The following is a 13,884-nucleotide window of genomic DNA, read 5'->3' as shown; positions in this document are numbered from 1 at the left end:
GCACCCTCCCCAGCCTAAGCCACAAGGGCCACCCTACCCGCACCCTCCCCAGCCTAAGCCACAAGGGCCACCCTACCAGCACCCTCCCCAGCCTAAGCCACAAGGGCCACCCTACCAGCACCCTCCCCAGCCAAAGCCACAGGGGCCACCCTACCAGCACCCTCCCCAGCCTAAGCCTCAAGGGCCACCCTACCAGCACCCTTCCAAGCCTCAAGGGACACCATACCAGCACGCTTCCAAGCAAAAGCCCCAAGCGATACCCTACCAGTCACCCTACCAGCACCAGCTGATGCGGTACCAGTCAGGCAGTAATGCTGGTTTTTATCCCACTTCCCTGCCTCAAGGGCCATCCAGCCACTTTGGCTACAGACGTAACTAAAGCTTGGGGGATGCTCGATCTGGGGTAAGTCTGGCTCGTACCCTCGTTTGCTGCTTACTGCTTTGTCCACCACTTGTCAATGTGGCTAATTACATTCTTTGTCATTTCAGGCCTGACACATCAGGAGGTACATCTTCAACTGCTTGGAAACAGTTGGAATTTATCTTCTGAGAAATAAAGTGCAATGCCTACATGAGTTTGGACTATGTATTTTTTTTTTTTTTTTTTTAAATTCCTCTAGTTAAATTTTCAGATTGCAATCAGTGACAACCATGGTAAAGTCAAACTTGTCTTCTCAGTTAAATGGTTGATGCCATCACTGGATGGCACCTACTTCAGGAAAACTGCAGTCTTTAGCAGAATGTTAGTGTTTGAGTTCCGACTAAAGGTGGCTGTAAATGATTCATCTCGACTGCAGCTTTTGGTCTTTGCTGGCATCTTGGCTTTACAGGTAAGGAGCAGTTTGTCTTGAACAAACTTAACTCGGGCGACAAACGCCAAGCTTTCCTGAACACATGAAAGTCTTTTTTTCTTCATCAGATGCTTTAACTCACTGAGGCCCTTTCACTGCAGTTCAATGTATCACTGACTGGTAAAATGTCTTCACTTATGTTTTCTAAATACTAAAATGACCTTGCATGCGGATAACTACACATGTAGTGGAGAAATGCTCTATATGAAAGCATGATCTAATTAACGGGAATAGAAGTTGCATGAATTTTGGCAAAGACAGTTTGTTAGACTGATTGTAACTTACAAATCCAGCAGACCTTAAGTGTTGGCAATGTTAATTTAAACACATTTGTCTTCTAGTTCAGGTTTTGGTCTCTATTTGTTTTTTGTTTTTTTTGGCTCTTTAGCTGCAAAATACTACTCATAATTGCTGTCAATTTTTTTTACTTGTCCCCAATGGAAGTATCTACCAGCAATAAAGGAATGCTTTTGACTACAATCTCTGCAAATCAAGTTCACTGGTGGGGATGGAATGCCATTCTTCCAAGGAATCCCTGTATTTTGTGCCATCTGGAGGGTGAAGGCTTCAACATGTGACTCCTCAAAGCCTGTCCAGATGCATTTCATGTTTCTCAACTTCTTTACTCAGATTGCACATTGGTTTTGTCTGCTTCTCGTGAGCCAGTGTGAATTGCTTGTTTTCTACCACTAGATGGCACCATAGACTGTCCTAGAGTTGAGCTGCTTCAAGATGACCACAGTGATGAATGCAAAAGCAAAAATGGTGCTATTTGCTTCATTTAGATGGCTATACAGCAATCTGTAAAGTGATTAACATGAAAATAAGCAATTATAACCCTGGGTTTATTGTATGAATAGATATGTATTTGCACATCTGGGTGAAATATGGTTGGTAGCATAATGAATGCAATGTTTGTTGCAGAGGTGGTGTTGGGCAGCAGGAAACTAATCTGCACTTGTTTAATAAATTGACAGTGAAGCCTCAGAGTGATTCCATAGAAGAACTAATATACATTTTAAGTTACAAGGTTAAGTTATATTAACAGTGTTTCTGCTACTACTGCACCAACACATCATATGACAAGGCTGGGTCAATCATACAAGTTGAACAATTTACAATCACTATGAAGTTCATTCAAGCTATTAGTCAAGTAAAGAGGTGAAAATATCTACAAAGTGATTCTCAGGTTCCTGAAACACATCTGTGGTCCGTCAGGCTGTGATCTAACTGTACAAGACTTTGAAGCCACGCAAGCGCCAACTTTTTCAAAATTTTACATAAATGTTAAGAAGAAGGGCTGCAGGGTGGCACAGTTGGTAGCACTGTTGCCTCACAGCAAGAAGGTCGCCGGTTCGCGTCCCGGTGGGGGCACCGGAATCTTTCTGCGTGGAGTTTGCATGTTCTCCCCATGCAGCGTGGGTTCTCTCCGGGTTCTCCGGCTTCCTCCCACACAGTCCAAAAACATGTTGAGGTTAATTGGTGATTCTAAATTGTCCGTCGGTGTGAATGTGAGTGTGCTTGGTTGTCTGTCTCTGAGTGTGGCCCTGTGATGGGCTGGTGACCTGTCCAGGGTGTCTCCTGCCTTCGCCCTAGGTCGCCCCCCCGCGACCCTAGTGAGGATTGAGCGGTGTATAGATAATGGATGGATGTTAAGAAGAAAACGCTATGTCAGCAGTAAAAGATGTTAAACACAAGACAGAAAAGAAGCAAAAACTTCACAATAGTCACTAAAATAACTAGAAACTGAAAAAAGTAATAATAAATAAAAAAGTCGCTAAATGATAATTTAGTGAAATAAGACGTTGCTTTTGAATTGTGGTTGACAAGAATAATATAAAAAAAAACAACAAAACTGTCCCAAATTCATGATTTTCTTTTATTTTTTTTCTTTAAAAAAAAAATTTAAAAAAATGTAATATTACTTTTGTCAATTTCAACCTATTTAAGTGACAGCTGTTTTTTCCATCTTTAATGGGAGGGTATGAATACATTTAAGGATGACTGTACATACATGATCTTTGTAACTCAATATTTTAGTCAATGAACATTATTTTAATTTCACACAAATGAAAATACGTACACTACATTCATGGAAAAAAGCAAAATGCGCCTCATATTTTTCACTCATAGTACAGGATTATTGATAAATTTAAAAAGTTGAAATTCGTCTAAATGGTGCAATGGACTATTGGGAGTGGAAAAAAAAAACTAATGTGGTCATTGTTGTGCTTCAATGACTTTTATAGTGGCTACAGTAAACATTGAATCACGTCCTGTGTTCAGCTAAACAACAATCAGGTCCCTGATCGCTCCACAAAACTGATCCCTATAAAAACCACAACATCACGATAAACACAAAAAGCCCAGACTGCTGGAGGGTTACAACCTGGCTGCAAAAGCTGCAGGTTTGAATGTGAGTCATTCCACTACAGCTCGACTACAGAGGAGACACCATGACGCCGCCGGCCGCCAAAGATCACCTGTGATCAGTGAAGTGCGACGCCACCATCAACTCAGCAGCAGCTCAGAAAGGCTCTGCAGGCCGAGCAGGCAGCTCTGCATCAACAATGTTATTCACAATCTGTGCAGATCCATGAGATGTAGGTTAAGTGTGTTTGATTTTACCAGCAAACATCTGCTCCTGTCGAGATGTGCTTCATGAAAACACTGAAAAAAGGATTGAATTGCTTCAGTTGGTGGCACGTTTGTCCAAATTAAGATAACAAGTGAAATTAGCATCACTGCTTTAAGTTGAATGTACTTGAATCATTTGATGTCTTTCAAATGAGCTTTGCTGCAACTTCGTTTCAAGTTTCTAGTTTTTACTTTATCCAAAGGTAGACTTATAGAAAACTGAGTTGCAGCAGAAAAATCTGTAGAAATGTGAACAGCACAAATGTGAAAAGACATTCAGAATACTAGTTTAAAAGGAAAACATGTAATTTGAAGTTGACAGAATCCACATCACTAAACAGCCGTCATCAATGCAGAAAAATAATAATTGAGATCTGTTTGAAACAGTGTTTTACTTCATCTATAGCTCAGATACACGTTTAACAGTGCAGACAAGTCTAATTTACATCCTTACTTTGTCTAATTGTTATGTTTATGCATTTATTTATTGACTTTGTAAGATTTTTTTTAATATGTTTATATTGTTGACAAAAAATGGCATGAATGAAATGAAAAATACTTTATTTGTCCCAGAAGGGAAATTCAATAAATGTGGGATCAATCGTAAAAAAACAAAACAAAAATTGGACCAGAAACTAGTGATGTGTTAACTTTAAGAACACTTTTATGTAACTGTATTTTTATGGCAAAAATATAAATTATAATAAGTCTTTAACTAATTAACTTACTTGTATTGTTTTAGGTGATTCAGAGTTTCAATTTGATCTTATTTTATGTCCAGCTGCTCTTGTTTTAGTCGCCTCCTTTGCTTCAATATCCAAACACTCCAATTAATGGTTTTAATATTTCAGTAAATTTGTCTTCTAGTATTTCATCAAATCAAATCAAGTCTATTAAAAAACAAGTGCAAACAGTAAAATCCATTTGTAAAAGAGATTAAAATTGAATAAAATATTAAAACACGGCAAAAGAGGAAAACAAGCATTAAGGTTAAAGTTTGAGAATTTAAAAAAAGCATTAAATGCGACTAAAAACCAACAAAAAATATCAACATCTTGTTTCTTCTCCATGTGCCGACATCTTTTATTGTCCTACTGGGCTACATAGTAGTAATAGCCACTGGGCGGCTGTGGCTCAGGTGGTGGAGTGGTTCTCGTCCAATCTCAAGGTTTGTGGTTCAATCTCTGGCCCACAGTTAAAGAACCTGACCCCAAAGTTGCTCCCAAGCAAGTGCCTTACATGGCAGCTTTGTCACCATTGAATGAGAAACACACTGTAAAGCGCTTTGAGTATGACTAAGGTAGAAAAGTGCAATACAAATGCAGATCATTTATCATTGTAAATTCGGCCTCAGTGTATTTAGAGCTGAAATAAAGCTTTAGTGAATACATGGTGTCGTGGCTCCGCCCCTTCCTGCTGTCTGAGCTGCTTCCTGCTGCTGGAGGACCATCAGGCTGGAGTGGCTCCACCTGTGCAGGCCTCACACAGGTAACTTAGTCCAGCTCCAACCACGGTCTGTCTTCTGGGAGCCACATCACTTTGGTTTGGTTTGATTGTAATTAATATTTCTGAAGTCAACTCGTGATATTTTCTGAACCACATGTAGTTGAATGTCACAACAATAATAATACAAACATAGAATACATTTTATTTTGAAGCATTTCCTCACAAAAATAGTTATTTTCATTCAACTTTTATATCTGATTGAGAAGAGGAGATGAATCATGTAGTTTTGTGTCATTTATTTGGGAATCATCAGCAGCAGCACATGAACGTAAAATAACTATGACCAAAATGTGTAGTTTTGTTGAAAGAGTGGGATTTTTTCCCCAAAAATTTTCATGCCTTTTTTTATATATTTATTGATAATTAGATGCACTTATGCCAGCAAGACTTTATGCTAGATGGTAAATCTTATTCTCATGGAGTGACCCTTCTTGTGTCTTGCGGGGTAACTACATTTGGACCCACTTGCCAATCAGGTCAGTCAGAGGAAATGTGGGATTTATTGATTTCCTTGCAGAATGTGTATCTGGTTTGGTTTTCCAGTGGTTTAGGTGTTTGATTTGTTCTGTAATGGGCCTTATTTGGGGCTTTGTGGTGTCATATTGGGCACCTGTTGGGCCATTAGGTCTTCAGGGGACTCATGGTGGTCTGTATTTAATCTCCTCTCAAGATTAATGTGACTGCAGGTTCTGAAAAACAATGTAGAACAACAACAACAACAACAAAATCCTCTAAGGTGATGCCAATGTATGAATGTGACACCAAGCAAGAGCCTGTTCAGTTCAAATGCATTTGATTGTCCCAAGTCCAGTATGTGTATATATTCTCGCTAATAATCAGGTTAAAAAAGAGAAGAATGTGATGAAAAGGAAACAGTCTGAGCTGCAAATGAAGGCAGCAGTGATGTTTGGAGCTGCTGCACCATCAGCAGGTTACTGGACACCAGAGATGAGTGAAGAAAAGTCAAAGAGCAGCATGTGTGGAAAAGCTTCCACCTCTGAAAGGAAGTCAAGTTTGCAGCGGTGTTGATGCTATCATACTATCACCAGACTGTGCAATATGTTACATGTATCTGTATATTGTACACTGAATTTGAATGCTGATTTGATTTGAATTCTGATTTGGATTTGATTGAATTTTGAATGCTGCTGTTTTGTTGTTGATTTTATGTTGGTGTTGCGTTGTTTTTTGGTGTAGCAATTTCCCTGAGGTCTTGTACCGAAGGGATTAATAAAGTTTTATTCTAATTCTTCTTCTCCACTCCATCGCTGGATTGTCTGCATAATAAGACCTTTAATAAAAGATCACAGATTAGAACCGTACAAGGTAATAGAAATGACAAGAGTAGTGGAATCAGCTGCTTCTGACTGATTTATGCTCCTGTGACAAAGTATGACAAGTTGATTACTTCAAAATTCAATCTGACAACATGAAGAAGAGCAGGAGTTATATTGGCTCAGTGGGACGATGCAGTTACAGTTTTAGGCGAAACAAACCCTTTCATGTAAATCCCAGCTTCCCTGCATCCACATCACTCCTTCAAACCACATGTAGAGGTGTTTCACCGTCTGTCCAAATGGTTTTTGGGTGCAGCAGAAACGGATTATTGGTCAGAGCAGTAATGGGCAAACCATGACTAGACTGGAGTCGGGGATGTTTTTCAGCTCCGTTGTTTTACCCACATGAGCACTGAGCGTTTCCATGACTCAGTCTCTGTTGGGAAAAGCCTTCAAACCCAACAGATCTGTGACAAAACGGAAACCCCTGGCCCAAACCTGAAGCCGAGGCACGAAACAAAAGTTCAAGCAAAAACAAAGAGCGAGTGCCACTCCTCTAATCCAATCCCCTGAAACCTGCATCTGGGAAGAAAAGATCCGTTTATGTGCACAAGGTTTAAACAAACACCTTCAACTCGTAGGTCAGACCAACAAACAGAGCCAGATCAGTTTGACATTAAAGGTAAGAAGCAAAATGTGGAATCACACATGAGGAAAATGTTGTAGATTTATTGCTTGAAGTTAAAATCAAAGAGGCAGGAATGAGGAAACGCACTGTAAACCTTTAACCAAACAGGCTGATGAGGAGAGAGATTAGTGGTCAGGCAGCTGAAACAGGGCGAAGCTCAAGTTACTGTTTGTTGATGGAATAATCCTTTTCTGCGCTGTTCACTGACCAACTTAACGAGCAAATACAACCCATCCACAGGTGAGAACAAACACAAACCAAAGGGCCAGTTTGGAAAAAGCACAACAGGGGTGAAGAACGTATTCTTAAAAAAGCGAAATGCACAGACAAGGCTGCAGTCAGTAAATAAAATCATGATAAAATAACTAACTGTTGTTCCAATAAGCGTCACCTCAAATGCTGCAAATTGCATTTTCTTAGCAAGTAACATCACAACAAACTGTAAATATTGTTTTACGGTGTAGTTTATGACCAGTCCAGTTGTTTTTTCAAAGTGAAATGGCTTTTAAAAAACAATATAGCAGTTTTCAACTTGCCAAAGAGTGACTGCAGCTCCTACATTATGGCTGAAATATTATGAATGCATCAACATAATTTAGTTATATTTTAAACTATGATTTGGATAGAATAATTGCATTTATGTAAACCATAAGTTTACATACACTATATAAAAGACACATATTCTTTTTTTCTCTCACTGTCAGACATTAAATCAGACAAAACTTTTCCTGTTTTAGGTCAATTAGGATTACAAAAATTATTTCTATTTGCTAAATACCAGAATAATAAGAGAGATTTTTAAAAAAAAAATTTTTTTCTAGGTTTTTTAAAAAATTATTGTCTTCAAAGTCAGAAGTTTAGTCTGATTTAATGTCAGTGAGGAAAAAAGACTCTTTTTATTTTTGTACAGTGCATCTAAATTTCTGGTTTCAACTGTACATAAACATATACAAACATAGGAAATAATACAACAGCATTGCCTACAAACGCATTTTTTTGTTCACAGTAATTTAGTGCCATGAACATAAACTTTTCTGTATTTGCGCATTATGATCCAGATAAAAGCTGCTGTAGACGTTTATAACCTGCAGCTTTAACAAGAAACGCGGACACTAATCAGTTTTTTTGGCAGGAGAACCCTTTTTGGCACGACAGGTGTTTGCTGTCAAGCGTTCTGTCCAAGTCGAGTCTGCTCTGTAAGCCGAACCTCCAATTTCCCAGCTTGATTGAACGTCCGTGAACGCGGCATAAGAGCCGCCCCGCTCCACCGGATTTCAGCCGGTAGTCAGTCGGTGTGTGTCGGTGACAGTCATCCCTGTAAGCCCTCAGGACACCGGACCGTCCACCTGCTTCACGTCTCTGCGCTTCTTTTGGTGTTTTTTATTTCTTTTTTTCATTCTAAGGAGCGATGGAGCGTCTTTACGCAGCAGCTGAATGAGCGCCGCCGTGCAACAGGCTCCTGCTGCAAACTCCTGAAGGCTGCTCGGCTTCTGGGGAAACTGTTGCACGAAACCCCGCTGCGATGTCGCTGCTGTGCGTCAGAGGTAAGTGTGGCCGCAGGTCCTCCTTATTCTTAACAAAAAAAAAGTATAAAAACTGGACAGTTGTAGTTAAAGTAGGAGGTTTTCTTCCAGCATGTCATCAGTCTTTGGAACAAATAAGTCAGTTCTGTGCAGGATTTTCCATTCATTCATAAAAATGCCACACTTTAAGGAGGAAAGAGTCAAACTAAATGAGAATTTTATGAGAAATGACTGTGAATGGCAACTTGACTGCTTCCTTCTTCCGTCATCTAAATTTCCTGATGTGAAGATTCACTGAAGGAACAAACTTCAGAGCTTTTTTCTGTAGATGAATGTGATTCAAACACCTTCATTTAAATATCATTTAAATAACATATTTATTTAACCAGTCTAGATACCTTTGAAACTGTTACCTTCAGCAGGTTCCCACTGAAACATGATTTTATTCACTGCTCTGACTTTACAGTAAGTGGTGGATGTGAAACACAACCACACTGGAACAACAAAATAATAACAAAAAAAATTCTATTGAACTGTGAAAATTTTGCAGAAAAATATTCGAACAGTATAAGTAACGTTCAAAAATTAAGAAAAAAATGAAAAGACAAGAAAAACAATGGCACATGTCTGTAAAATGTAAAATAAAATGGTAATAAAATAATAATTTTTGTAGATTTGAATGCAGTAAAACTGTAATTTTAAGTGCTTTTACACTGTAGTGTAGATTTTTCTAGAATTTCCCGAAACTTTTCTAAAAGTTGGAGCTAAATGGTTAAATCTGAGGGGAACAGAAAGTCAACACACAACCTGAAACCAGAGCTGGACTCGTAGATCAGTTGTGTTCATATATCGGTGGATCGCATCAAAACATTTCTACTGTGTCACCAAATAAATAAAAAGTCCAGTTTAATTCCGGCTTCACCTTTAACACAAAAGAAACTTCTACAACCAACACAAATAGATCGACTGTGGGCTGATTCAGTTACAGACGAGGTTTTGTGACATGAATGCTTGAACATTTTGCAGATTTTGCTCGTTTAATCAGTCGTCAGTAGTTGATAATAATTGATACGTGGGTTTGTCTTTTGGTCGTTTTTACCGATAAGAAGCATCAAACCATCAATCCTGACTCAAAGGATTCAAATAAAGAATAAAATCACACCTGAACAAAAACTTAATCTGACTGAACAGCAACACAAGTTCTGGATCCACTGATGTTTTGAGTCGGAGGCATTGAACACGATCAATACTGATCACTTGTATTAGTGTTGGCTATTGGTTTGAATTTCTTCAATGCAATTTATTTATCAGGAAACACACTTTTAATGCTTGAATCAAAATCAACAGAATCACAGAAGACTGTCAGCTGTAAGAGTTTCAATCAGTTAAAACTGGATTTATAGCTTTTATAACAGTCGTTAAATTGGCAAATTGTGGCTATTTTATGGGAAATTTAAATTAAATGCTGATTATTAGGGAAGTAAATGAGGATTGTTTTCATTGTTGATCAATCTGTTGATCATATTCTCAGTTAATCAATCAGTTCAGTTTATAAAATGTTTTTAAATGTTTCCAGAAGCCTAAAATGATGTCATTAAATGTCTTGTTTTGTCCAGCAACCTAAAAAAAAAAAAATCTTACTGTCACAGAAGAGGAAAGAAACCAAAAAATATTCATATTTAAGGAGCCAGAATGAGAAAATTTTGACTTTATTATCTCAAAAACAAAAAAAAAAAGATTCAGACTGATTGAAGTAATGAAAATGGTTGGCAATTAGTTTAATGATCCATCTAATTGATTAATTGTTGCAACAAAGGAAAGTTTCAGTGTCTCCTGAAGCCTTTCCAGTTTTTACTTTGCCAACATTTTGAGGGGTTTTGGGTAAAAAAAAAAGACTGGATTATTGTTCCATATGTCTTTTAGTGTTAGTTAAAAATCATATCTTCTGTTAAATTCCTTCTTATTTGTTGAAATCTAAATATTAATATATAAGAATGGATGTAAGTGGAACCTGTTTTTGCAGCTACAGCCAGAGAGAGGTGAAACTAAATGATGTATAGTTTATATTCTAGCATTAGAATATGTATTTTTAGGCACCTTTTGATGTGTTGCATTAGAAAACCTTCATGGAAGTTATCAAATTTGATCATTTTTCCGCTATCTTCAGGTGCTTTTTGGCTTTTATGAGTTAATGTGCTTCATGAAACACCTTTTAGTCGTAGTGGACAGAAACAAGTTGTTGTGGAGAAGCGGCATGTGTCTCCAGACAGATAAAGTTCAGTTAATTAAAGGTTAAAAACGGCCACATCCCACACTGGCCCCCTGTTTATTTAACATTTTGGCTCCTTCCCAGATGACAAATTGCTGTCCTTTCACAGACATGTTGATTGATTTTCACACCATCAAACTATTGTGCGGCTATCTCCAACTCTCAGCCCGCGGCGTATTGTTTCTCACCGATCCTTTTCCAAACCGTTTCTCATCTGCGGGCGCCCGAGGCTGGAAGGCCACCAGCGCCCGACTCCTCTATTACAGGATGATGAGATGGAGGGAGTGAAGCACAGCTGGGTCGCGCTGGGCTCAGACGAGTGGAATTATAAGAAAAGAAAAAAAGATCATGGTTTTGTTTCATAGACGGAGCGAGTGTGTTTCAGCTCAAACTGAGGTTTTACTGATGCAGGTGAGCAGACAGCTGCAGAAAAATCACCCAACTCTGCAGATCCTCACCAAGATTTATAGTTTCAGCTGCTTTTTTTTTTCTTAGCTGTCCAGTGCGTCAATCTTACTGATAGTGCTGCTTCTGGGATTACTACAAGTGTAAATAAGAAATATTTGCTAAGCGGTTCACCGTATCGGGGAAGATGCTGGTAGAAACTCCATCAATAGCGACAGGAAAGTTTAAAAACATTCACACCACCATGAAAGTGGAAGAAATGCAAAAGTTCTGTTGCGTGAACAAACTCCAATCGCGCTCCCGGCCTGGATCATACATGATGGAGCTCCTTCGCCCTCCGTCGCCATGGTTACCGTGCAGGTCGAACCTCAACCGGAAGCTTCAAACGTGCAGTGAAAGGCTCAGATTTTAGCCCAGCTGCGATACTTTTATTTTAAATGCTAACCCAGTAATTTTTATGAATAACCGTCAAGTGTCTAACAAAGAACAGTATTTTCACAAAGTTTCGTAGCCTAAACCTGATTGTACAATGGGTAAAAGTAATCGGAATCATCTCTCATCCATCACAAGACGCAAACTCACTCTGGCCTTCTGAGTAAAAGTCTGGTTAGTGCTGCCACCCACCTCTTTAAACTATGTTCCCTTAAAGTGTTACTGATCATTGAGTTGTGTAGGATAGACAAAGTTGCCTGGTGAGACAAGCTATGAGGTCTGTTGTCTCCTGGTTGCATCACTCTGTGCACCTCCAGCTTTATTCTTGCTTCTTTTATTTAACATGCACCAAGGTGAGATGATTCATTTATCCTTAATTATGTTCACCTACTAGAAACGTGGTTCTCCGACGTTGCAGCTTTCACCAAAATGCAGCAGAAACGGATACTTTTCAGCTTTAGGAGACCAAATTTATTGAGCGAATAAAAGCCACTGCTTCATTTGTGGCCTTCTGTTGTGTAAAGTTGCTAAAACAGTTTTCTTCTGAGTAGACAAAGATGTGAGGCAGGTGGATATTTTGTAGATTTACCAGGTGTTTGATGACAATTGTACAACATTTGATGAATTTAATTTCTATGTCTAAATGTATTTAAGCTACAGCGGTTAAATTCAATAGAAAAGAAAAAAATCCACTCATCTTTCTTAAAAATACAACATTAACAATCATCAATAATTATCAAAAATAACTGAAATTAAGTATTTTATTGTGCCAAAGTTTTCAGCCCAACCCTACACAGATCTGCAACAAATGAAAAAAGGCTTGCATAAAGACAGATCGATGCTTTATTAATCTCTGTGGAGAAGTTTAAAGGTTTCCAGTAGCTCGTACATGTTATATTTAAGAAAAACAAGGTGCAAAAGAAGGACCAAGAAAAAACAGATGGTGCTGGAAGAATAAAAACAACTGTTATCAAGTATAAATATAGTTTTGTTCTTGTTTTTTTTTTTTTAATTCCGCAAAAAATGGAACCAAAATGCTGCTTCAGTGCATGTTTGCATTGATCCTCCCAGTCTGTGGAACTCTACATTATAATGTTGCTTCGTTTTCCCTTCATTGGATGAAGCTATCTAACACATAGATCCCAAATCTGTCATGGCTGTGCTCTTGGGTTGAAATCTGGTGATTGTAAAGGCTCCAGCATCTCATTCATATCATTTCCAGACTTATTAAACCATTTCTCGACCCCTCGTGCCCCGCGGACGTCGGCACCGTCATCAGAATTGAAATGTTTCATCTCAGGATGAAGGCGATCGCTTGGAACAACTTTGTGTTGATCTGCGGCGACCCGTCTCTCCAAATAATCTGCAGTGTACCGGAAACCGCTTGATTCTCTCTTTTCTCTTTAATTTGTCACCCATCTGTACTTGTCTCCATTAGCTTCCATCTTTGGGTTGGGTAGATGATGCTTCCTCCTGATTAAAGGAACCCTGGCTTTCCGTCTCGTTGAGAGGAAATGCTGGCGAACCAGAAGAGCGGCATTCTTGTTCCCTAAGAGCCTGGATCCCTTTTTCCTCATTCCTCGCCGAGTCGAGGGCCCTCACAACCCGTACGGTTGGTTGACAGTCCTCTGCAGAAAAATGAAACTCAAAAGCAGAAGATGGGAGGACAGCGTCTCTGACAGCTCAGCCGGTACCCACACTCGGCTATTTCTGGATGGCAATTAACGGCGGAATAAATGCATACAGTAATGGCGTTGCGTCATTTTTGCCGGCTACTGTGAAGAAACTGCATTAGAGGGGAAATATCTTGCGTGGTGGGAGGTAAATACAGTCAAGGACGGATTCAGTCAGCACAAAAACACAAAACGGAGCTTGTGTAGTGTTTGTTTTATAATGGTTTGGACTTGTGAAGGTAGTAACTGGTTTTGTAGGCCACCAGATGCCACAGGTGAGGACAGTAGGTGAGGCGAGAGCAGGTCAGCCAACGCGCTGCTGGACGGACAAGAGTAAAGCCTGAGCGGCCCGTCTGGGAGGCTGGGGGTGGGGATAGAGGGGGAATAATCCTCCGGCCATCTGCTGCTGTTGCCGTCCGCCGAGTGTTTGTGCTTGTGTGTGTGTGTTGGGATGCGACTCACGTGGGACGGCGGACTTCACTTCCTCCTTCATTCCCTCCCCTTCATGATGAGGCCACTTCCTCGTATCGGCCTCCTCTGACATCCTTTTCCATAAATCCTCGCCGTGGGCCATTTGTCTTAAATCTGACTCTTCCTTCTGGAGATCTCAGAGACGTAGTTTT

The 13,884-nt window shown here is 39.4% G+C and overlaps 2 protein-coding genes across 2 annotated transcripts in view; both read left to right on the top strand.

Moving 5' to 3' along the window:
- LOC103362827 (proline-rich protein HaeIII subfamily 1-like) overlaps positions 1-379 on the top strand; it is a 6,237-nt gene extending 5,858 nt beyond the window's left edge. The window contains exon 3 of the mRNA XM_008289322.1: positions 27-379. Within this exon, the coding sequence (XP_008287544.1) occupies positions 27-379 (353 nt within the window). The remainder of the gene's footprint in view (positions 1-26) is intronic.
- A 7,902-nt stretch (positions 380-8,281) lies between these two features.
- Positions 8,282-13,884, top strand: part of LOC103362826 (protein unc-13 homolog B-like) — a gene marked incomplete at its 3' end in the record, with an annotated part of 222,157 nt that continues 216,554 nt past the window's right edge. The window contains exon 1 of the mRNA XM_008289320.1: positions 8,282-8,503. Within this exon, the coding sequence (XP_008287542.1) occupies positions 8,482-8,503 (22 nt within the window). The remainder of the gene's footprint in view (positions 8,504-13,884) is intronic.

This window comes from Stegastes partitus, unplaced genomic scaffold (genome assembly GCF_000690725.1).
Source record: "Stegastes partitus isolate 25-593 unplaced genomic scaffold, Stegastes_partitus-1.0.2 Scaffold606, whole genome shotgun sequence".
Classification (NCBI taxonomy): domain Eukaryota; kingdom Metazoa; phylum Chordata; class Actinopteri; family Pomacentridae; genus Stegastes; species Stegastes partitus.
This window is presented reverse-complemented; position numbering and strand designations above follow the sequence as displayed.